Source organism: Diplotaxodon limnothrissa, linkage group LG19, assembly GCF_057381915.1.
Source record: "Diplotaxodon limnothrissa isolate DT_005_m linkage group LG19, D_limnothrissa_male_GT1.1, whole genome shotgun sequence".
Lineage (NCBI taxonomy): Eukaryota > Metazoa > Chordata > Actinopteri > Cichliformes > Cichlidae > Diplotaxodon > Diplotaxodon limnothrissa.
The window spans coordinates 233242-255868 of record NC_140614.1 but is presented as its reverse complement, the minus strand read 5'-3'; the positions used below and the strand labels follow the sequence as shown (position 1 = coordinate 255868).

At 46.0% G+C, this 22627-nt stretch overlaps 1 protein-coding gene across 1 annotated transcript in view; it reads left to right on the top strand.

Annotated features, from left to right (window-relative positions):
- The window catches only part of LOC146611507 (MAM domain-containing glycosylphosphatidylinositol anchor protein 2-like), a 183055-nt gene extending 160738 nt beyond the window's left edge, over positions 1-22317 (top strand). The window contains exons 14-17 of the mRNA XM_085343664.1: positions 15795-15947; positions 16036-16166; positions 17538-17637; positions 19104-22317. Of these exons, the coding sequence (XP_085199790.1) occupies positions 15795-15947; positions 16036-16166; positions 17538-17637; positions 19104-19192 (473 nt within the window). The 3' untranslated portion in view covers positions 19193-22317. The remainder of the gene's footprint in view (positions 1-15794; positions 15948-16035; positions 16167-17537; positions 17638-19103) is intronic.
- Positions 22318-22627: the final 310 nt, after the last annotated feature.

Here is a 22627-nt window from a genome sequence, read left to right as displayed (position 1 = left end):
AAAGCATAAGGAAACACAAAACACTGAGTCCTCAGACTCAGGACCATGACATCTGTTCATGATTCATGTGCTGATATAGATCCAGAACCTCTGAAAGAAGTTATTGACGTAACTCAGGAGCAGTACCAAACAGGGCTGTCGGATGGAAAAGAGGAGAGTGATGGAGATGGATTAGAGGCAGAAGTTGCTGAAGATTAAAAACCTCCAGAAACAAGAGAAATCAGGCGGTCAGCTTGGAACAGGACTGAACCTAGCAGACTAACCTACAACACTTTGGGAAATCCCTTAACATTAGTGATGCATTCTCTTTTAAACAGTCTTGATCACATTTTTTCACATGCCCTTGACTCAAACCCTTCCCCATGTGTTGGCAGAGTAAAAACCATTTAAAGTGACTGCTGTCATGCAGGGATGCATGCCGATTTAGGGCATGTGTGTAAATCTTAAGCACAATAAATCTGGACAGATGAGATGCCATACTAAACTTCCACCTGCTTAACTGCAGATCCACACAGCCCAACTGTCACCTGGTTAAATATGCTGACGACACAGTTCTCCTGTCACTGCTGTCAGACCCACTCTTCAGGAGTTTGTAGAGTGGTGTGACAGCTCAAACCTGAACTGAACGTGAGCAAAACCAAAGAGATGGTGGTGACCTTCTCCAGTAAGCAGAGGGATCTGGCTGCTTCAGTCACCACCATCCACGGGAAGCCAGTGGAGAAGTTGAGGAGCACAAATACCTGGGAACCATCTTTGACAACCTCCTGAAATTCTCTGCCAACACAGAGGAGATTCTCAGGAGGTGCCACCGACACCTATACCTCCTTAGGAAACTCAACTCCTTTGGAGTCAGCACAGCCATCATGATGACTTTTTAATATGCTTTCCTGGAAAGCATCATGACTTTCATCAGCTGCTGGTTCCCCTCCCTCAGCCTTCATCCAGGAACAGACTGCAGCACACTGCATCAGTGTGCTCTACAGTCATTGGCCTGTCAGAATTCTGGCTCGGGTTTTCAGCCAACAGGCCCTCAGACAGAATCAGAATCAGAATAGTGTTTATTGGCCAAGTATATGTGCAGACACATACAGGGAATTTGGTTCCGGTAGATGGCGGCTCTCAAGCACAGCAATGTAAATCACACACACACACACACACACGTGTCTATATATACACATTACACATACGTACACAAAGCTGTGTAAACCAACTATAAACAACTAATCTAAACTTATATACATAAAATACAGAAATGAATGAGGTGGAATGAATACTACAAAATGTACATAAGGTGCAGTTGCAGTCTGGCAGTGGGAGCAGTGTGACAGGTCAACTGTTTAGGAGGGAGCTGGCGAGGGGAAAGAAACTGTTCCTGTGTCGGGTGGTCCTGGTCTGCAGGCTTCTGTACCGTCTGCCAGAGGGCAGCAGATCAAAAAGTCTGTGTGCAGGGTGTGAGGGGTCTGTGATGATTTTCTCTGCCCGTTTCCTGGTTCTTGAGAGGTACAGATCCTGGATGGAGGGCAGGGGGCGCCGATGATCCTTTCTGCTGCCCGTACAGTCCGCTGCAGTCTGCTCCTATCCTGTTTAGTGGCTGCTCCATACCAGACTGTGATGGAGGAGCACAGGACAGGCTCAATGACCTCAGTGTAGAACTGGATCAGCAGCTCCTGTGGAAGACTGTACTTCCCCAGTTGTCTCAGGAAGTACATCCTGACAGGCAGCCAAAATCATCAACGACCCCTCTCACATTCTTCACCACGCATTTCAATGGCTCCCCTCTGGGCGACGCCTCCACTGCATTTCCTGCAGGACAGAGAGGAGGAGGAGCGCCACCTTTGTCCCCAAAGCAGCTCTGCTTTTTAACTCCAGCCGATGAGACCATTTCCCACACCAGAAACATAAACTACACTCTTTTATACTGCCGACACTTTACTCACTTTTACTCACTTACAGTTATTTATTCACCTTTCAGTCACTTTAATTTTAAAACTGTATATACTGTATATTCTGTGTATTTATTGCCCTGTCCTTATCTTCAAAGTCATGCTGCTCTGTTGTATCTTAATTGCCCCTCGGGGATAAATAAAGTCTTCTGATTCTGAGTTTGATTCTGCTTTCTATACAGGGATCAGCTGAAATGAATCAGAAAGAATAACTCCCAACAAGGGTGAACAAACACCTAAGATATGGTCATTTCATCAGTGGAACACCTGATTAAATGCCACATTTTCCACTGAGGTTTGGCATTTCTTTGTGCCACACAGGCAGACGCAGGTTATCAGGAAAAAGCAGCACATCAGTGTCAGACTGACTTTCACAGCCTGATTACAGAGAGACGCGTCTGACTGAATTATCTGTATACTGTCACAGTGACACTGGGTTTGTAAGTAGGTGGAGTAAGCTCGCCTGTCAAACTGTCCAGTTATTGTAAGATAACTTTAGCATCTTTCCCTGGATAAATTATTTTGAAAATAGTGATGACAGTTCATAGTTGAGTTTGTTTGTTAATTTGCATCTTAGTTCATAACACTCACTAAAACCTGCCAGCTGTCAAAGAGATATTTCTAGAAGGTCCAGTGTTTTTGACCAGCAACTGAAATCAACGTTAAAACACAGCGTGTTGATGTTTCAGTGCCAGTCAGAGACAAAAATGACGATGCTGACTGTGGTCTATCAGAGCGGGAGAAAATGCAGCCAGCAGTAATAACAGAGCATTTCACCTCTATATATGTATATATATACATATATAGAGGTATATAGCAGTGGGCTTCCCACTGACTCCTTCACCTGACCCTGGACACTTGCAATCCTGAAGGCAGAGGACATCAGAAATGACAGACAAATATAAACAATGCAACTTTTAGTAAATGTACATTTATTAAATTTCATTCTTAAAAATTATCTTCTTGACAGCACACATACTTTGTAGTTGTCCCACTTATTTTTGGGGGTGACTTTCCCTTGCAGGCCCATCTTCTCGGGAATAGTCCTGATCGCACACAAAAAAATAAGAGAAGAGAGAAAACCATGACAACTATGATAATCCCTAAATCCAAAAGTTTTCACAGCAGAACACAAGAGGAATATCGTCTGCAGGTTCTGCACAGAATGAGGGTTATTGAAACCGTACTCAGATGAATATGATGTGTAAATTGATTTATTCGTGTACCTCCATCCCACAGTCGCTGAATTTTTTACCCCGGTGAAGAGGTGATCGTTTTCTCCTCTAGTTTTAATGAAGTCTGCCGTTTGCTCTTTGGTGCCTATAAACATATCACAAAATGGTTGATTGGGAAAAATGTAAGCGCCAATGAAAAACCGGAGACCCACCATACAAGCAACAACAACATAACCGCTATAAAAATGTAACTTTTGTACCACCAGATTTTCATATACTTACATTTAAAAGTGTATTCGTCTCCCAGTTTATCTTTTTGTGCCGCCATCGTTGCGTGAATGAAGTTCTGTGCAATGAATTCTGGGCCGGCTAGCTATCGAGCTGGTGGGTAACAGACGTCTCCGAAAACGTTGAAGCACTTTTGCAAATATGCGATATCTTGACAAACCGAGCAGATATTTGATGTTTACACAGCTACTTTCTCGCCTGAAAATATGTTAAAAGTTTATTTTGTGACCCAGAAAGATTAATAAGAGTAATTTTAAAACTTAGAAGCGGCCGCCATTGCCGGAAACTGGAGCTTGGCTGGGCCGCGCTATGAATTCTGGGATATGGTGGGCCATGAAGGACAGACCGGACCCATCCTTCAAATTCGGGGAAAAGGAGGACGCATTTGTCGGCTGCATTCGGAGGAGTCTACGAATTTGGACAGCCTTCGGCGCGTCGCTGTGACGTAATTCAACGCCTCTCTCTGTCTCTCGCTAGCAAAGTTGACCCAGACAACAAAGTAAAGCTATTTTTCAGCTACGAGCCCGACACGAACCGACTTATTAGCCAGAGGTCCTTTTACTACGGTTCAGAGCCGCGGACCTGACAACAGGTTAGCACCTCATACCACAGTGCAGCAAAGCAGTCTCATGAGCGCTGGGAGGGACAAGCCTAGAGTCCAGAACAGACAGTGCAGGAGATGACAAGGTTAGTAATTGTGTGGTGAAAATTATACTTCTAGTTATCTTGATTGGCAAAAGAAAATACACAATCTGCTTCTCACATATAGGGCATTTCCAAGACTTTTTTCAGAACTTCTTCAATTTCTTTCATCACAGCTGTGCTGTGCCAGATGTTCTGTTGACCCACAGTGAGAGGCATCATTTCAGAAACACCAGGAGGACTGAAACTCGTCGCCAGGATCAAGCAGGGCTCGTGATCTTCACCAGCAGCTCCCTCACAAGAAGGATGAACCCAGCATTTCATGAACACTGATGGAAACCTTTGCTTTGTGTAATGTTAGAAGTACTCAGATAATCCTCCGAGGGTCTGGACTTTTACATAATGTCATAGCTTTAAGTCCTGTAGAAAGTTAAATATATATTGTGCTCTCTGGTTCCTCTGGTATGAATGACTCTGAATTACTTTATGATAAATAACACACTATTGTCAAAAACAGTAAAAGAATTCCAGATCAAGTTTTTAGTTCAAATACAAGTAACAACCTTTGAGTTTACTCAGGTTTTATTTAATTGTGTCAGAGAAAACATCATGTGCTCTTCATGTAGCTGAGTACATTCAGTGTTTAAAACAGAAGCTGTGCAGGTCTGAGATCAGCAGTTTTCTGAAACACCAAACTGAGGTACTGTTAATGCTGATGTACAGTGACACAGTTACAGGGGTGATTAATCCTTTTGACCTTTTGTCTTTAAATTTATCAATAAAACAGCTGAAGCTTTCACTACAGCACATGTGGTACTTTAGGGGCAGGGATAGCTTGGGGCAGGGATAGCTCAGTAGGTAGAGTGGTGGCCCCATGATCGGAAGGTCGGGGGTCGGGGGTTCGACTCCACTGAACGGCTACTCTGAGGTACCCCTGAGCAAGGTACCGTCCCTACACACTGCTCCCCGGGCGCTGCATTGGTGGCTGCCCACTGCTTCACTGGGTGAATGGGTTAAATGCAGAGGAACTATTTCCCTATGGGGACTAACACGCACACACTTTAACCTTTGTACTGTTTTCTTCAGTTAATTTTGGAGTTACTACAAAGAGTGAAGATATAGGATAATCTGTCTGCTGTCACTGGGTGGTGCTGAGGTCTGAATCTGAGGACAGCTCCTGTAATCACAAACAGAATCATCACAAACTGAAATATAAAGTTTATCTCAAATCTGAAATAGAGCTGATCCTTCTCTGTCCTCACACACTCGGGATCTGAAGTTGTTCAGTCCTACAGTTCTGCCGACAGCTGTTTATTTTTTATTTGTTTTAAAGGCCTTATATACTAACACATTTTCTAACATCATGTTTACCTTTGAGTTGTTGATGCTTTATAAATGGACATCTGCAAAGATGAGATGATGGAGCAGGTTTCAGTCGAGGTTCAGTCTGCTGCTGCATCCTGGTCACAACATACAGAGGTGTTATCAGCTCAGTATTGAACAAGAAATATTAACGTTTCAAATTATTTGTCCTAAAGGATGCAAGCTGTACAGAGTACTGCACATGTGACTTTGTGAACATAATTCATTAAAAATAATTTGGACAGTTTTGTAACCTGAATATTTGCAACAAACAAAAAATACACAGAGTCAGTGCTAAAAAATAATCAGGGGAAAAATGTAACATTTTAACTTAAGCTGCCAAGCGGAAGTAGTTGGTTTCAGTACATAAGTATCGGGCTTTGCTATTTAATCCGTAGCTATTGACTAATGAGGGCTTACTGAAGTGCCAGGTTTTTAAAAGTTGGCGTTAACGTCGTTCCACATGTGGAAAGCGACAGAAAACATGCTGCTGTTTGCACATATTTAATAATCAGCTCTGCACAGGAGCAGAAGCAGAGTCCAGCCTGTTGCTCTTACAGTATAATACTCATAATAAAAGTACCGTGGTTAGTCACTGAGCAGCCCGGTGCGTTTCTCTTGATTTCTTTAGTCAGGGTAAATTCATTCACCTGCACGGGTTAGCTAAACGAACTTTACAAAACAAGTTTCCCCGACAGCCGAGTGCTCATCTTAGCTAGTATTAAACCCGATTCTTTGATCCCCATGATAGAACCGAGAAAACCCGACTCAGGAGTGGTCAAAACATTTATAATTCTTTATTCAATCATCTTCCGGAAGAGAGAGCCCTGCACAGCCCAGAGCCAGTTGCCATTCCCGAACAGACACATGCAAGTTTGTCCGTGACCGCAGCCGCGTGTTATCTCCAGTCATTGGTCAGCATTATAATGTATGCAAATACATGCGGGTCGGAATCATCATACATCATAATCTTGACACTGCCGTCTTGTAAACCTTCTTTTTCACTCTTGTCCTTTTGTCACAAATGATCAGAGATGTGCAGCATCCTTCACCAAAGGAGAAAACTGGACATGTCAGAAATTTCACTTAGGGCTGACCTCATGTGTTTGGGTCTGGCATGTCTGTGCTTAGCCCCCACTCAGATTAGGTCTCCCTTTTTTAATGTTGATGTATGCACGCTGAGTTCCGGTACAGGAGTCAGTGAAGACCTCTCTTCACCCTTAAAAGACTTTTTGGTGTAGACACTTGATTAAATATGGTGGCCTTGCAGAAAAAGTGACCTGAGGCACATGTTTTATTTTGGTTTGTTTTTCTTACATTGAACTAAAACTGTCATGGCTTCCAAATCTCACTACCATCACAAGTTCTCCCTGGTAACACGTTTACAGTCTCATCGACCTATAAGAAATTTTGCCCGTCAGAGTTGGTTTTGTTGTCACACCACATAACTGGGAGAACACTTTAGTCAGATTGGATTACCAGTTGGGAGAGCTGGAGGTGTTTATAGCCTTGCTGTCAAACTCACCTGTGAATCTCAATAAGTGTGTTGGAGATCTCCAAAGCTGAACACTTGAGATGTCCCGTAGCAATTTGTTGGCAGAGAAAAAGCGACACAGCAGAAATGTGGACTGTAAGTCACAACCGGTCATCACCAGAGCGGCTTCAGGAGAGAAGAGGCTAACTAATGCAATGGGATTGGCTGTCAACACCTGGGCATCAGACTCTGCCCTGAGGTAGAGGAACAGCATCACTGAGAGAAAAATGCACTTGCAGAAAATTCAAAGATTCAAAGAGCTGCAAAAGCAGGGAAACCCCAAACCCAGAGCTCCCCAGAAGTGACTGAGTCCCGTCTGCTGTTTAAACTTACATTCAGAAACAGATGATTTGTCCCACATAATGCTCTGTACCCTTCCTCCTGCTCTACGCCTACACTACCAGTCAAACCAGGACACACCTTCTCATTTAATGGTTTTTCTTTATTTTTACTACTTTCTACATTGTAGATGCAGACTGAAGACATGAAATATATGAAGCAGGATATGTAGCAAAGAAACAAATCATGGAAATCTGTGCTTTGCACTGGTCTATGCAGAAAAGGTGAATGGTGGTCTCTACATGCATGGTTTGCACTGTGAAGCATGGAGGAGGAGGTGTGATGGTGTGGGGGGAGGGGGGGTGCTTTGCTGGTGACACTGTTGGAGATTTATTCAAAACCGAAGGCACACTGACCCAGCATGGCTACCACAGCATCCTGCAGCAACATGCCATCCCATCTGGTTTGTGTTTAGTTGGACAATCATTTATTGTTTAACGGCACAATGGCCCCAAACACACCTCCAGGCTGTGTGAGGGCTATTTGACCAAGAAGGAGAGTGATGGCCTCCACAGTCACCTGACCTAAACCCAATGGAGATGGTTTTGGATGAGATGGAGCGCAGAGTGAAGGCAAAAGGGCCAACAAGTGCTCAGCATCTCTGTGAACTCCTTTAGGACTGTTGGAAACCATTTCAGAAGACGAGCTCATGGAGAGAAAGCCAAGAGTGTGCAAAGCAATAATCAAAGCAAAGGGTGGATATTACGAAGAGTACTATTGTACTATTATTGCATACAGCTGATCAGGATCAGAAAAATGCATCATGATGTGTTCATTGAGAAAGCATGGTCATTAGAAATACAGAATTTCTTTAATTAAAACCAAGACTCCAATCAGCCAAAGAAGCTGCCTCACAGTGCTCTCAGAGGTCAAGGAGTGTCTCACTGTCATGGTCCGCGGCCCGGCGTCCGGGGTGCTGCTGGGATGTCCACGCCCACGAGCGTGGCTGCTAACCCCACACCTGCATCCCATCCCAGGCGATCACCAGGTGGACTATTTAATCCTGCCCTACCTGCTGCTCCACGCCAGTCCGTAGTCGCCTCGCAGCGATCACAACTCGGCGTGTTTTTGTTTTCGAGCCACCTGCCTGTCCACCTGTCCACCTGAGATTTGGTTCACCATCAGCTTCGCCGTCTCGACCCCTTTTGGAGCTCCACCCCCCTCTGGTTCACTCGGCCCGGCTATCACCCCTCTCACAGCCCCGCTCTCGGCGTTCCCTGTGCGGTCCCTCGGTTTCTTCTGGTTTCATACGTTGTTTTTCTGGCTACCCTCACGGGACACCTTTAGTTGCAATAAAAATTACTTTCTTTATTCGCTCCTACCCTAGTGTGTGTGTTCTGCTACTGGGTCCTGCCTGCGCTCGGAACTTCGGTTCATGACAGTACGGACTGGCCAGTATGGACCCAGCAGATCCACTCCACTCCGCTATTAATAAACAGGGCGCTATCCTCGGTCGCCACGATCAGCAGCTCCAGTCTCTCCAAGACCGTTGTCAAGAGCTCAGTGACACTCAGAATAAATTACAAACTAGGCCGTCCGACCCCGTGCACCGCGGCGTGTCGCCTCCGCCGCTGGAACCCTTCCACGGGGAGCTGGACCTGTGTGGGGGGTTCCTTTTCCAGTGCTCCTTGTTTTTCAGTCACACGCCTCACGCGTTCCCCACGGATACTGCTAAGATCTCCCACTTCGTGGGATTGTTACGGGGGCGTGCTCTAGCATGGGCTGAAGCCTACTTAAATTCTCACCCCATTCGTGATTGCGATTACGATGACTTCCTGGAGGAGTTCCAGGCTACGTTTTCCCCTCCGGTATCGGAGGACGATGCCGCGCAGAAGTTGCTGGGGCTCCGTCAGGGGCGGCGCAGTATTGCGGAGTACCTAGTTGAATTCCGTACTCGAGCGGTCGCCGTGGGTTGGCCCGATTCGGCTCTTCGTGGGGTTTTTTTACGGTCGTTAAATGACCAGATGAAGGACCAACTAGCTTTTCACGAGGAGACCAGATCCTTTGATGAATTGGCCTCCCTCTCCTGTAGGATTGACAGACGCTTGCGGGAGAGGGATGCCGAGCGGCGGTCTAAGCCTATGGGCTCCGTATTGCGCCCCGGGTTTTGCGTTTCTCCGCCCCCGCCCCCAGCTGCGTGTGCGCGCTCTCCGTCGCCGCCCCCGCCTGAACCCATGCAGATCGGACGCTCTCGGCTTTCTCCGGAGGAGAGGGAACGCCGATTTCGGGCTGGAGAATGTCTGTACTGTGGGAGGCCCGGTCACCGCATCGCTGTTTGCCCGGTCCGCCCAAACGACCCGGCCCACCGGTGAGTCCGGGGATACGGGTGGGCAGCACTCTAAGCACTACTAGACCCCGATTGTTACTGTCCGTTACTATCGTGACTTCTAATCAGACTTTTACATGCCCCGCGTTAGTGGACTCCGGGGCGGAACAGAACCTTATGGATGAGAAGCTGGCTAAGAGGCTAGCTGTGTCTCTTACTCCACTCGAACCGCCCATCCCTGCGTCTACATTAAACAACCAAGTGTTTGCATACATAACTCACCAAACCGCGCCTGTACGGTTAATCACATCAGGTAACCACCAAGAGCAGCTGTCCTTTTTCACTTTTCCTGCTCCTGACACCCCGCTTATCCTAGGCTACCCCTGGTTACAGAGACATAACCCACACATAGATTGGGCCGGAAAAAGTATCGCGAGCTGGAGTGTGTTTTGTCTGGCGAACTGCCTGAGGTCAGCCGTTCCCTCCGCCTCAACGGAACGGAGGCCCGCCCCGCCACCCGCGCCGGACCTCTCTTCCGTGCCCCCCAACTATCACGATCTCCAGCAGGTGTTCAGTAAAGATGAGGCGCTCTCACTCCCGCCTCACCGTCCATATGACTGTGCTATCGATCTGCTCCCGGGTGCATCGCTTCCCTCTAGCAGATTATACAACCTGTCTCGCCCCGAAAGAGAAACCATGGAGAATTACATCCAGGAGTCGCTAACTGCAGGACGTATTAGGCCGTCATCCTCTCCCGTGGCTGCGGGTTTTTTCTTCGTGGGAAAGAAAGACGGGACGCTCCGCCCGTGCATCGATTACAGGGGGCTGAATGACGTCACTGTCAAAAACAAATATCCCCTCCCACTCATTAGTTCTATTTTTAACTCACTCCAGGGAGCTACGGTCTTCACCAAACTAGATCTGTGGAACGCCTACCACCTGGTACGGATACGTGAAGGCGACGAGTGGAAGACCGCCTTCAATACCCCACTAGGGCATTTTGAATATCTAGTGATGCCGTTCGGGTTAACGAACGCCCCGGCGGTTTTTCAAGCCCTAGTCAACGACGTGTTACGGGATTTCCTGAACGTGTTTGTTTTTGTTTACCTGGATGATATTTTGATTTTCTCCAAGACGCTCGAGGACCATCGCATCCATGTGAGGCGCGTGCTTCAACGGCTGCTCGAAAATAGACTGTACGTAAAAGCGGAAAAGTGTGAGTTCCACGCCTCATCCATTTCCTTCTTGGGCTACATCCTCGCTGGTGGGCAGGTGAAGACCGACCCGGTGAAGATCAAAGCAATATTGGAATGGCCGGTTCCGGAGACACGAAAGAAGCTTCAGAGCTTCTTGGGGTTTGCGAATTTTTATCGCCGTTTCATTCGAAACTACAGCCAGGTGGCCGCGCCTCTCACCCAACTCACCTCACCCAAGGTGTCTTTCACATGGTCCCCTGAGGCCCACGCAGCCTTCGCTAAATTGAAGCGATTATTCACGTCCACACCCATTCTGACCCATCCTGACTCTTCTAAACAGTTTGTTGTTGAGGTCGACGCATCTGATGCGGGAGTCGGGGCGGTTCTTTCCCAGCGGTCTGGGCCCCTGAACAAACTCCGGCCGTGCGCCTTTTTCTCACGCCGACTCACCCCCGCGGAGAGGAATTACGACATCGGCGACAGGGAACTCCTAGCGGTAAAACTCGCATTGGAGGAATGGCGTCACTGGCTGGAGGGGACCGAACAGCCCTTCGTTATATGGACGGATCATAAAAATCTACTGTACCTTAGAACCGCCAAGAGGTTAAATCCCCGTCAAGCTCGCTGGTCCCTATTCTTCGCCCGCTTCAACTTCACACTCTCCTATCGTCCCGGGTCACGAAACATCAAACCCGATGCGCTCTCCTGTCTGTATTCCCCCGACAGCGAGGCGCCCCCCCCCGCCACCATCCTGCCTGCCTCCTGCGTGGTGGGTGCTCTCACCTGGGAGACTGAGGAGACCATTCGCCAAGCGCTCCCGGGGGACCCTGACCCAGGACGGCGCTTCGTTCCCGCCGCCGCCCGGGGAGCAGTCATCCACTGGATCCACACAGCACGATTCGCGTGCCACCCGGGCGTGAGCAGAACGGCGCGCCTCCTCAGCAGACACTTCTGGTGGAAATCGCTACTACGGGACGTGAGGGACTACGTGTCTGCCTGTGCCGTCTGCGCTCGTAATAAATCATCCACGAAACATCCCATGGGCCAGCTCCACCCACTCACTACTCCCCACCGGCCCTGGTCTCACATCTCGCTCGACTTTGTTACCGGTCTCCCCACCTCTTCTGGAAAATGTGTCATCCTCACCGTTGTGGATCGGTTTTCTAAGGCCGCCCACTTCGTCCCGCTAGCCAAGCTGCCCTCGGCTGCTGAGACTGCCCAAGCGTTAGTCACGGAAGTCTTCAGGCTCCACGGAATTCCCCTGGACATTGTCTCCGATCGCGGTCCCCAGTTCACCTCACAAGTGTGGAGGTCCTTCTGCTCCATTCTCGGCGCCAAGGTCAGTTTGAGTTCCGGTTTCCACCCGCAATCCAATGGGCAAACTGAACGCCTTAATCAGGAGCTGGAGACTATGCTGAGGTGCGTAGCCAGTCAAAACCCCTCCTCCTGGGTTACTTACCTGCCCTGGGTGGAGTACGCCCACAATACTCACACCTCGTCCTCCACCGGCTTCTCTCCTTTCAAAGCGTCCCTCGGGTATCAGCCTCCGCTCTTCCCGGAAGAGGACCTGTCCCTCTCCGTCCCGTCGGCCCCTCATCACCTCCGGTGCTGCCAACGTGTGTGGCGCTGCGCTCGCCGCGCCCTCCTGCGCGCAAAGGAACGACAGGCGCACTACGCCGATCGTCGCCGCGCCCCAGCCCCTGACTACCAGCCGGGACAGAAGGTTTGGTTGGCTGCTGGGAACATCCCGCTCCGGGGCACGTCCCGCAAACTGGCTCCCCGTTTCATCGGGCCGTACGAAGTGGACCGAGTCATCAACCCGGTGGCAGTCAGGCTCCGGCTTCCGGCCTCTCGGCGTGTGCATCCCACGTTCCATGTATCTCAACTTAAGCCGGTCCGCCTCAGCCCCCTGTGCCCTCCTTCCGAGCCCCCTCCTCCCGCCCGGCTCGTCAGCGGCCATCCGGCCTATGCGGTCCGGCGGATCCTGGATGCACGCGGGCGCGGCTGGCAGTATCTTGTGGATTGGGTGGGGTACGGCCCCGAGGACCGCCTCTGGGTCCCGCGCTCCTTCATTCTGGACCCTCGTCTCCTCTCTGCTTTCCGTGCTTCTCTCCGCAGGCGGGGTCCCGGCCGGTCGCCTGGGGGCGACCCTTGAGGGGGGGGTACTGTCATGGTCCGCGGCCCGGCGTCCGGGGTGCTGCTGGGATGTCCACGCCCACGAGCGTGGCTGCTAACCCCACACCTGCATCCCATCCCAGGCGATCACCAGGTGGACTATTTAATCCTGCCCTACCTGCTGCTCCACGCCAGTCCGTAGTCGCCTCTCAGCGATCACAACTCGGCGTGTTTTTGTTTTCGAGCCACCTGCCTGTCCACCTGTCCACCTGTCCGCCTGAGATTTGGTTCACCATCAGCTTCGCCGTCTCGACCCCTTTTGGAGCTCCACCCCCCTCTGGTTCACTCGGCCCGGCTATCACCCCTCTCACAGCCCCGCTCTCGGCGTTCCCTGTGCGGTCCCTCGGTTTCTTCTGGTTTCATACGTTGTTTTTCTGGCTACCCTCACGGGACACCTTTAGTTGCAATAAAAATTACTTTCTTTATTCGCTCCTACCCTAGTGTGTGTGTTCTGCTACTGGGTCCTGCCTGCGCTCGGAACTTCGGTTCATGACACTCACAGCAAGTTCTCACAAGTGAAAATAATGTTTGTCAATCAGGATGAGAATATTAAAATGTTATATATATATATATATATACAAATACAATACAAAGTTACGATCAAGACAAAGTATCTCTGCAGACAAGGATTCATACTGCAGCAGACTGAATGAGACTGACTTTCCTCCAACCCTTTTATTTATGTAGACAAACAGTTTAGAGATTACGCAAAGTATGAAGCTGATATTGTCATTTGTAATGAAATTTATATTTAAATTCATACTGTGTTGAATCCCACTGTGCACACCTTTATCAACAGTGAGTAGTGTTGCCCTCATTTCTGAAATCTGTTGTAAATGCATATATTAACATGCATTAGGTACTCACATCCTGCCTGTTAAGATTTAAATAAGGTTTAAATAAAATGTTCCTGGCAGCAGTTGGCAGCTTAAAGTGGATTAACAGTACAACGTGGAAAAATAAAAATAGCTGTGCGTGCTCAGAGTTTAATCCCTGAGTAAACAAAGGTTAAAAGAAGTGAGAGCACACAGCTGACATGTGACAGCGGCTCTTTGTTTTTTTCTCCTTTTCATTTTCTTCTAGAAAATCTCTTCCTTTTCTGTGGCTCGTTTCCTTTGTAGGATCTCAGTCTGCAGCAGAATCTCATTAAAGCGAGCCCTTGGGGTAAACTGTGTAAACACGGCCGCGTCTCTCCACACTCATGTACAGTTTAATTTGTTCCGATTGTTTCCATGCTGGATGAGCCCGGGGTGGATTTGCTTGCACTGCTGTAACTGCAGCAGGACTGTGACATCACTTTTTACAGTTGCTGCCTCAAGAACGCATCTGTGCAGATCAATGGGAAAGAAAGTGAGGCAAGGTTGTACGTTCAGTTCCCTGGACAGCTGCAGAGGTCAAAGGAAATTTCCTGGAGAGTTTGCCCTGCGGTGCTCATTTTCTTCTTTCTTGCTGTTCCTTCATCTCTCTAACTGTTCCTTCATCTCTCTAACTGTTCCTTCATCTCTCTAACTATTCCTTCATCTTTCTTAGTGTTCCCTCATCTCTCTAACTATTCTTTCATCTCTCTTAGTGTTCCTTTATCTCTCTAGCTGTTCCTTCATCTCTCTAACTGTTCCTTCATCTCTTTAACTGTTCCTTTATCTCTCTCTAACTGTTCCTTTATCTCTCTAACTGTTCCTTCATCTCTCTAACTGTTCCTTTATCTCTCTCTAACTGTTCCTTCATCTCTTTAACTGTTCCTTTATCTCTCTCTAACTGTTCCTTTATCTCTCTCTAACTGTTCCTTCATCTCTCTAACTGTTCCTTCATCTCTCTAACTGTTCCTTCATTTCTCTAACTGTTCCTTTATCTCTCTAACCGTTCCTTTATCTCTCTCTAACTGTTCCTTCATCTCTCTAACTGTTCCTTTATCTCTCTCTAACTGTTCCTTCATCTCTTTAACTGTTCCTTTATCGCTCTCTAACTGTTCCTTCATCTCTCTAACTGTTCCTTCATCTCTCTAACTGTTCCTTTATCTCTCTCTAACTGTTCCTTCATCTCTCTAACTGTTCCTTCATCTCTTTAACTGTTCCTTTATCCTCCGTGTTGGTTAGGTGATTCTTCCAAAACAGGGATAAGTGTCTCAGTGTACAGTATTTCTCCTGTATCCCAACTTTTAGCATTCTCTGCGTCTATAAAACCACTTACAAAGCAATTTCAGTAACATTAAACAGTTAAAAGTAAAATAACAATAAGTGCCTGAAATGTGAAAGAGAAGTAATACAGGAAAATTGAAATATTTGTGTGTGTACATTTCTTAAGAAGTCCAAGTTTCACAGTGAAAACAAAAGGACTTAAACAATAAATTTAAAAACAATATATCTGAAATCTTTTTACTCTCACATTTAACAAATGCATATGTATCGCTACAAGCATATGCACATTTATGCACAGGTCACTATTGCAATGCCATGAATTAAAATTCTTTATATATATAGCATATATTGTATATATAAGCAGAGTTTCAGTTAACATTCTTTGTAATTGTGTTGGCTATGTAATAGTGTAATTTTCTAAACTTATATTTCAACTCGTTTAATAATATAATGTTGACCATGTGAAAGGTTACTTTTAAAGGTTTTTGAATGTATTTATTTTCATTTTCCTGTATAGCATGAAGCAACATGCTTGTTGCTTGGGGAATTTTTTTGCATTTGATGTTGACTGATTCACAAAGTGTTTGCTCTGCTGTTGCTCTAACTAACATGTCGTATGACCAACTTGATAAAAAAGTCAGGTGTCATGTTACTGGGTGGCAGCGTTAGAGTTAGTTGTTTAGTTTGTAAGCCCTTTACCTGACCTCTGACCCCGACTCCTGTTTTTGTGATCTGTCAGGTTTCTACATGTACATAGAGACATCAAGGCCAAGGCTGGAGGACGACACAGCCAGACTGTTGTCCCCGACATTCAACTCCAAAAGCTCCTCTGTCAGCAACAACCCCACCTACTGCTTTGCGTTTTATTATCACATGTATGGGAAACATATAGGTGAGAGTGAAGCAGAAATCCACGTGTCACAAGTACACCACGTGATGAATAAAAATAACGTTGAACAGCGCTGCTTCATGTCTTGTAGGAGCTCTGAACGTTTTCCTGCGTCAGAAAGGTCAAGCGGTCACAGATACCCTGGTCTGGAGTCTCACCGGTAACCAAGGAGACCGCTGGCGTCAAGCCAAGGTCAAGATCCACCCAACTACAGCCTTTCAGGTACAGACCACACCAATCCACAGACTCTTTACTGCACACCACCCAACATAACAACTAGCAGCTGTAGAGCAGAGAGCCCTTCTGTAGACACCACGCCACAGCAGCAGCACTGCTCCAGAAAGCATGCTCTGCAGAGCTTAAGAAGAACACTGATCAGTTACAGCAGTCAACACCTATACTAGAGTCAAGTATGTATGTGACTGGAGACAAAGTTCCTAACACGATTCATCACAGCAATGGGTAAAAAAGAGGAGACCAACTTGGGGGTTAGTATCTGACCCAAAGTTGCAGAATGAATGTGTTTGCATGTTAGTTAGAAGAAAGTGACTGGGTGAATGTGGCATGTTGTGTAGAGTGCTTTGAGTACTCTGGGAGAGTAGAAAAGCGCTCCATAAGAATCAGTCCATTTACCAAGATGCTAGCAGGCAGGGCATACTTGGATCGACATAACCAAGTGGCTGACGTAGTATACAGGAACATCTGTGCCGAGTATGGCCTGGAAGTCCTGAGGGATCGTGGGAAACTTTTATAGAGCTGTCTATATGTTGGCCAGCTAGATGTTTTATTATAGTGTTGGGACTATGAACCACGTAAGAAATATAAAGAAGCAATTCATTACTATTACATATTGTGCTAAGGCAACATAAGCCACTGTGAATAGATCCAAAATAGAAGTAATGAGCTGGGAAATAAACAGATCCAGGGCTGATCCAGTCTGAATTCTTGATCCCCATCTGCTTTGGATCTGTACCACCATGGAAGTGCCCAGATGTGGTTTGCCTATCCTGTGGAGCCTGTTATACTTGATAGCAGGCAGAGTCACTGCTGTCACTGAGACAGGTGTAGGCGATCTTGAACAGAAAGTATGGGGAAGTTCTGTACTTTAAAAATGTTTAATGGCTGAATCTGTGAAAACACGTCATGTTCAGAGCACAGTCAGACTGCCTGCAGCTGCTTTTATGAAATCGCTTTAAATACATGAAAATCATCAGGAGGAGACTATTTCACTCTGAGCTGACACAACTGCTTTCTCTGTCCTTATATATTGACGAGTTCTGAGCTTAATTAACAAGGAAATGAAAGTATCAGTCAGCTGGTTCATGTGCAGCAGGAGGGAAAGAGTCTGAGAGGAAGCCTGTCAGCAAGCAGGTTAAATTGACAGAGTCTGGAAGCCTGCTAACTAAATCTGAGAGAAAACCTGGAGATTTCCTCATCTGAGGGTTAAGAAACTCAACCTGCGACCTGGAATGGCAGCCACAGATATAACAGATACCGTGTATATCCACTGTACTATATACAACTAGTCTTCTAGAAACCACAGTTACTTCCTCTCAAACCTCCTCTGAGCTTCCTGTCACTGTGTCTCTGCAGATGGTGATCGAGGGCGTGCGAGGCTCTGGTATTGAGGGAGATATTGCCATCGATGATGTCGCTATTGAGGAGGGAGAATGTAAAGACCCCCCTCCCAACAGTGAGTATGCCCTTGATGCAAAGCTGTTATGGCTCCTTCAAACACACACTCAGTTCCTTTCTGAGACCTCCAGGACTTGTTTTGAATACTTTTTGTTTCTGAGTTCTGTAAACATGAAAGATGCTCAGAGCCTTCGAACAATAGCCTCCTTTTTAAACTTAAGTTTATTTCACTGACCGAAAATGGCCCAAAGTGTCGACTCAGACATCTACAGCATGTATCGTCCAAGTGAAGCTACAACTTGGTGAAATCGCTGTGAAAGGATTGTTGTTGTTTTGTAATCACTTATGCTCTAAGTCTGTGTTTGCAGTAGCGCAGTGCACCGTGTGGCCGTTGTGTGATAAGATGAAGTCCTGATAAACAGAGGAATGTAAAAGTCCACATTTTGATACATCATTAAATGTTTTTGTCAGAGTTCTGCTTTCACACGCACACCTACAGCTGTGCTTCACACCGCTTAACCCTTTAAAGCCGGTCGGAGTGGGCACGCTCCGTTTTGCATAACTATTTTTAGATGCTGGTAGCACTGCAACCACGTGAGCTAGCGCAATCATTTTTTTACATATGAAACCGGAGGAGTTGTACTTACATCTGATGCCATCAGCTTGTCCTAGGTCACGGTTTCCTTCCACATACAGCTTTGCAAAAACTGCATAAAAAGCACTTGCAGCAACAAAAACATAATATTCCAGAAACACGCTTTGCCGATCCGATCAGCTGTTTGTAACACTTCCTACATCCATCAGCGCGAACTATCGCATGTCCTCCATGTCCTGCCTGAAACCGGAAGTGACATCATTTTGTGGAAATGTAGTTTTTTACCATCAGGGGCTTATGAGCCTATACTGGTGTTTTTAAAAGTTATGTTTGACTTTATGACTTTCTGTGTCGTTTCTGGGATGCTTAGGACTCATATTGCACTGCTGGAAATAGTTTATTTTGATGCATATGCTGCTTTTTTGCAAATTTGCAGTATAATATTTATTTTCGTTTTTCCTGCAGTGTATAAAAATTGGTGTATTTCAAAAATAAAACTATGAAGACACTCAAAATAAACTTCCTGTGGTAGGAAACTATTTTGTGCAACTTTTTTGTATTTACAGTTTTGAGGGATAAGCCTCTTAAATTTCTCTAACTAGAAATATATGTTAAAAAAGCAAAAACGATTTAAAAGTTTTTGGAGTTTATTGCACTTTTTTGCAATTTATGTAATTTCTATGCACTTAATACATACATATTATTAAAATTTAGGCTGTAATGGTTGTATTGATGTATAGCAACTTGAAATGCTCCCAAAAATGGCTCCACAGCATGTAAAATATACTATAAGCTCTGGAGGACTTGGTTCTATGGTAGGTCTTTAAGGGTTAAATGCAGCTTAAACTTGATTTAAATGTTTTATTTAAACATGGCAGTCTTTACCCTGTGAGTCATTCATACTCGCTCTCTTTCTTTTTTCCACACAGATCTAAGGTCGCTCGCCCCACCCTCATCGCCACATATATGGCAGCACTGCATCACTCTGATTCTGGCTCTGATTGGCCAGCAGAGGTGACCCCTCCTCTCTGTCGGACATTGCGACCTTTGACTCTTTGCCCACCTATTCCTGCTCCATCATTCCCAACATTTAACCCCACTCCATCCCTCTGCTACCAAAGATACAGTCAGAGACGAGATAGCTAAAGCAGGAGGCCATACGATGGTTTGGTGACATGAGAGCTGAGTTTGAAGGTGCCAGATTTATTTTATTGGGCTCGTCTTCTCTCTCGAGTCACAGCGATCTGTTTCTGACAGAGCAGCTTCAGTCCAAGACGTGTTTGCAGTAGCTGAGCTTAGAGACTGGAAGCAGGGGGAAACTGCTGCGCAACAAGCTCTGACGTTGAAGAACCTTCAAGCCACAGCAGTATTGTCTGATTAGTGATCATATTTCTCGACGTGTTCCAGGAAAAGCATTCATTTAGTAAATAAGACAGCTTTATTTAGAATTAAATTAATAAGATCGGCTGTTTATCTCTCTGATGGCTGCTGGACTTTGTTTGGTTTGACATCGATGAGATAAACAGTTGATTTTTCTTACGTGTCTTCCGTGCACACGCAGTAGGGAGGTGACAGTTACCTGTTTGGCATTTTAACCCCCAAAGACATTCCTCAGGTGTAGCTTTGTTCAAGTTACAGCTTTATTTCAAAGCAGCATTTTCTTTGAATATGTTTTTTTGATGCAGTACCACCTGTGGCTGCTGATGAGCAAAAGGACTTAGCTTAAACGTCTTTTATCAGATCATTTCAAAGCAGAACCAGAAGTTTAAGTATGAATTTTCTTCTTCTCTCCTTATTGGTAAAATGGTAAATGGTCTGTATTTATATAGCGCTTTACTCGTCCCTAAGGACTAGAAAACACTTTACACATCCAGTCATCTACCCATTGGTGATGGCAGCTACATTGTAGCCACAGCCACCCTGGGGCGCACTGACAGAGGCGAGGCTGCCGGACACTGGCGCCACCGGGCCCTCTGACCACCACCAGTAGGTAACGGGTGAAGTGTCTTGCCCAAGGACACAACGACCGAGACTGTCGGAGCCGGGGCTCGAACCGGCAACCTTCCGATTACAAGGCGAACGCCCAACTCTTGAGCCACGATCGCCGCTCCTTATTTTTGGCACTTGTGTAAACTGTGCCATGGGGACCTGTGCTGGTATCATTAATGGGTATCACTCTGCATGAATAAAGGAACATGTCATGTTTATAGGCAGATCACACTTTGAATTATGTTCCCATCCTGCCAGAAGGCCCTGGTTATTAGTGCAAATCCAGCATTACAAACACAAGTCGTTTTCCAGCATAGATTTCAGACACGTGAAGCCAGAAGGTCTGAGAGGCACTGCTGGGAAATGTTGGCATTTAGCAGCAAGCATGTGTGCAGAAGAAGAAAGAGGAACCAAAAAGAAAGAAAACAAACTATTTGTGTGGCGTCGTCACAGCAAATCCACATCAATCAGCCGATCCTGATATTTGATTTGGCACTTCCTGACCCTTCCCCGTCCTTCCTCCTGGTCTTGAGTCAGGGATCTTTCACATGTCTGATGTTAACCATCACATTATGGAGCAACCAACAAATGATGCACGCTCTAAAAGTCTTTAGGTAGTCCAGGATCAGAATCACTTGTTGGTTAGACATCCTAATGTGGATTAGGGTGAAGAATCCGTGGATGCCTGTTTTAAAGAGTCTTAAAGATACGTCATCAAATTCCTGTGTAAAAGTTTCCAAAATGATAAAGCTGTCAGCAGTAAAGTTTATGTTTTGTGTTAAAAAGATCAAAGTTCAGTTAGGCCCGGCTTGCAAACATCAGTGGACCATCTGGGTGAGTCGTTAGGAGCACATTATTGATGGTGGCAATCGGAGAAAAGGACAAACATCTGGAATAAATGGTGGGGTAGCTAAAGAGAAATAAGAAACAAAGCACACATCTGGACACACTGCAGGACACCCACTGAACTGCTGCCCACAGTTATTCATTCATTACAAAATGAGCCTTTAAAGTAGAAATAACTGATGTACAGTCAACCACTCCATGTGTGACAGAACAGTTGCAGTCTTTACTGCACGGGCTGCTGTTCTGCTTTTACTCGAGCCCTGAGAGCTAAACACAGGTAACCTACAGCTTAGTACTGCCCCTGACGACATCCTGCCCCGAAGGTTTCACGTGGTCATGCAGAGTTTCCCATCACAGTCAGGTTGTCCCATCAGCAGATGCAGCTTATGTCTCTGTTTCCAGACTGACATCCAGTTTTCTACAGCGAAGCTCTTTAAACTTTCAGGCAAAGTCAGTGTTAGGAGAGAGGACATGCACAGCTTGAATGTCAGCCTTCCCCCTGTCCCACCTTTCCCTCTCATCATCCACGTCCCCATAAATCCATTCTCCCCCTTAGCACATCAGCAGTACTGTACTGTGAGATGGACCGACAGTCATCTCTCGCTTATCTTTTTATGCTTTCGGTGGGCGGGTGGACCAAGCAAATGGCATTTAAAAATAAAAAACGTACTTTCAGAGCCTACTTTGACATTTGTCTGTCTGTGGCGGACCAAGGAGGAGAGGTCAGCATCTGCCATCAAGTGCCTTCAGATTCACAGAGGGAACGTTCGCTGAGCCACGGCCCGCCAGCCTTCGTCACAGAAACGAAGAGTCAAACATCTTTCTGTCTTACTGACTGGAGTGAACATAAAACGTCCTCCGGTTTGATTATGCAGAGAAACACTTTATTTCTTTTTCTTTTCGTGCAGATGTTGGATTTTGTCAAAACCTGAGCCATGCTGAATGGCATTTTAAAAAGGTACCACTAAAGAAGCCATGGACAAGGAAACTGACTGTGGATACAGGACACCTGATTTATTTAACCACATAAATAAAAGACCAACACGTGACCATCACCTGACGATATGATGACACCTGTTTTGGACAGTTCTCATCCCTGTTTCAGTGGGATTCAAGCGTTGGCGTTTCAGAACCATTTTAGTATTCCAAAATAAGAGTTTCTGGTAGGAGCCGAAGACTTTAATGCTACCTGAGACCAACAGTTACCTTAAACTACAAAATTAGATAAAGATTTCCAACAAATAAAACAAGAACAGTATGTCAAATCAAATCCTCTGTTGTTCCTACGATAGTTTAAAAATGGTGTTGGGGAGGGGAGGCTGTTTTTATTTTGTTGTTTTTAACATGTGTGGGGGTTTTAACTGAATTTTTCTTTGGGTTTTGAGATTTCTATTAAATCTATAAAAAAGTATTAAAGAAGATTTTAAACTATAAAGCATTTTTGTATCCTAAAGAAACTGACATCGTGGGTGAACAGGTCGAAGCATCTATTAGAAAAGCACAAGAGATTCATAATTATTAACCCTCTCAGGCTCAAATTAAGTTTTTTGTTGCTAATGCACAACCAAGTCCTGCAGTGGTAAAGAAACTCATAAAATATGTATGTGGGGTAATCAGG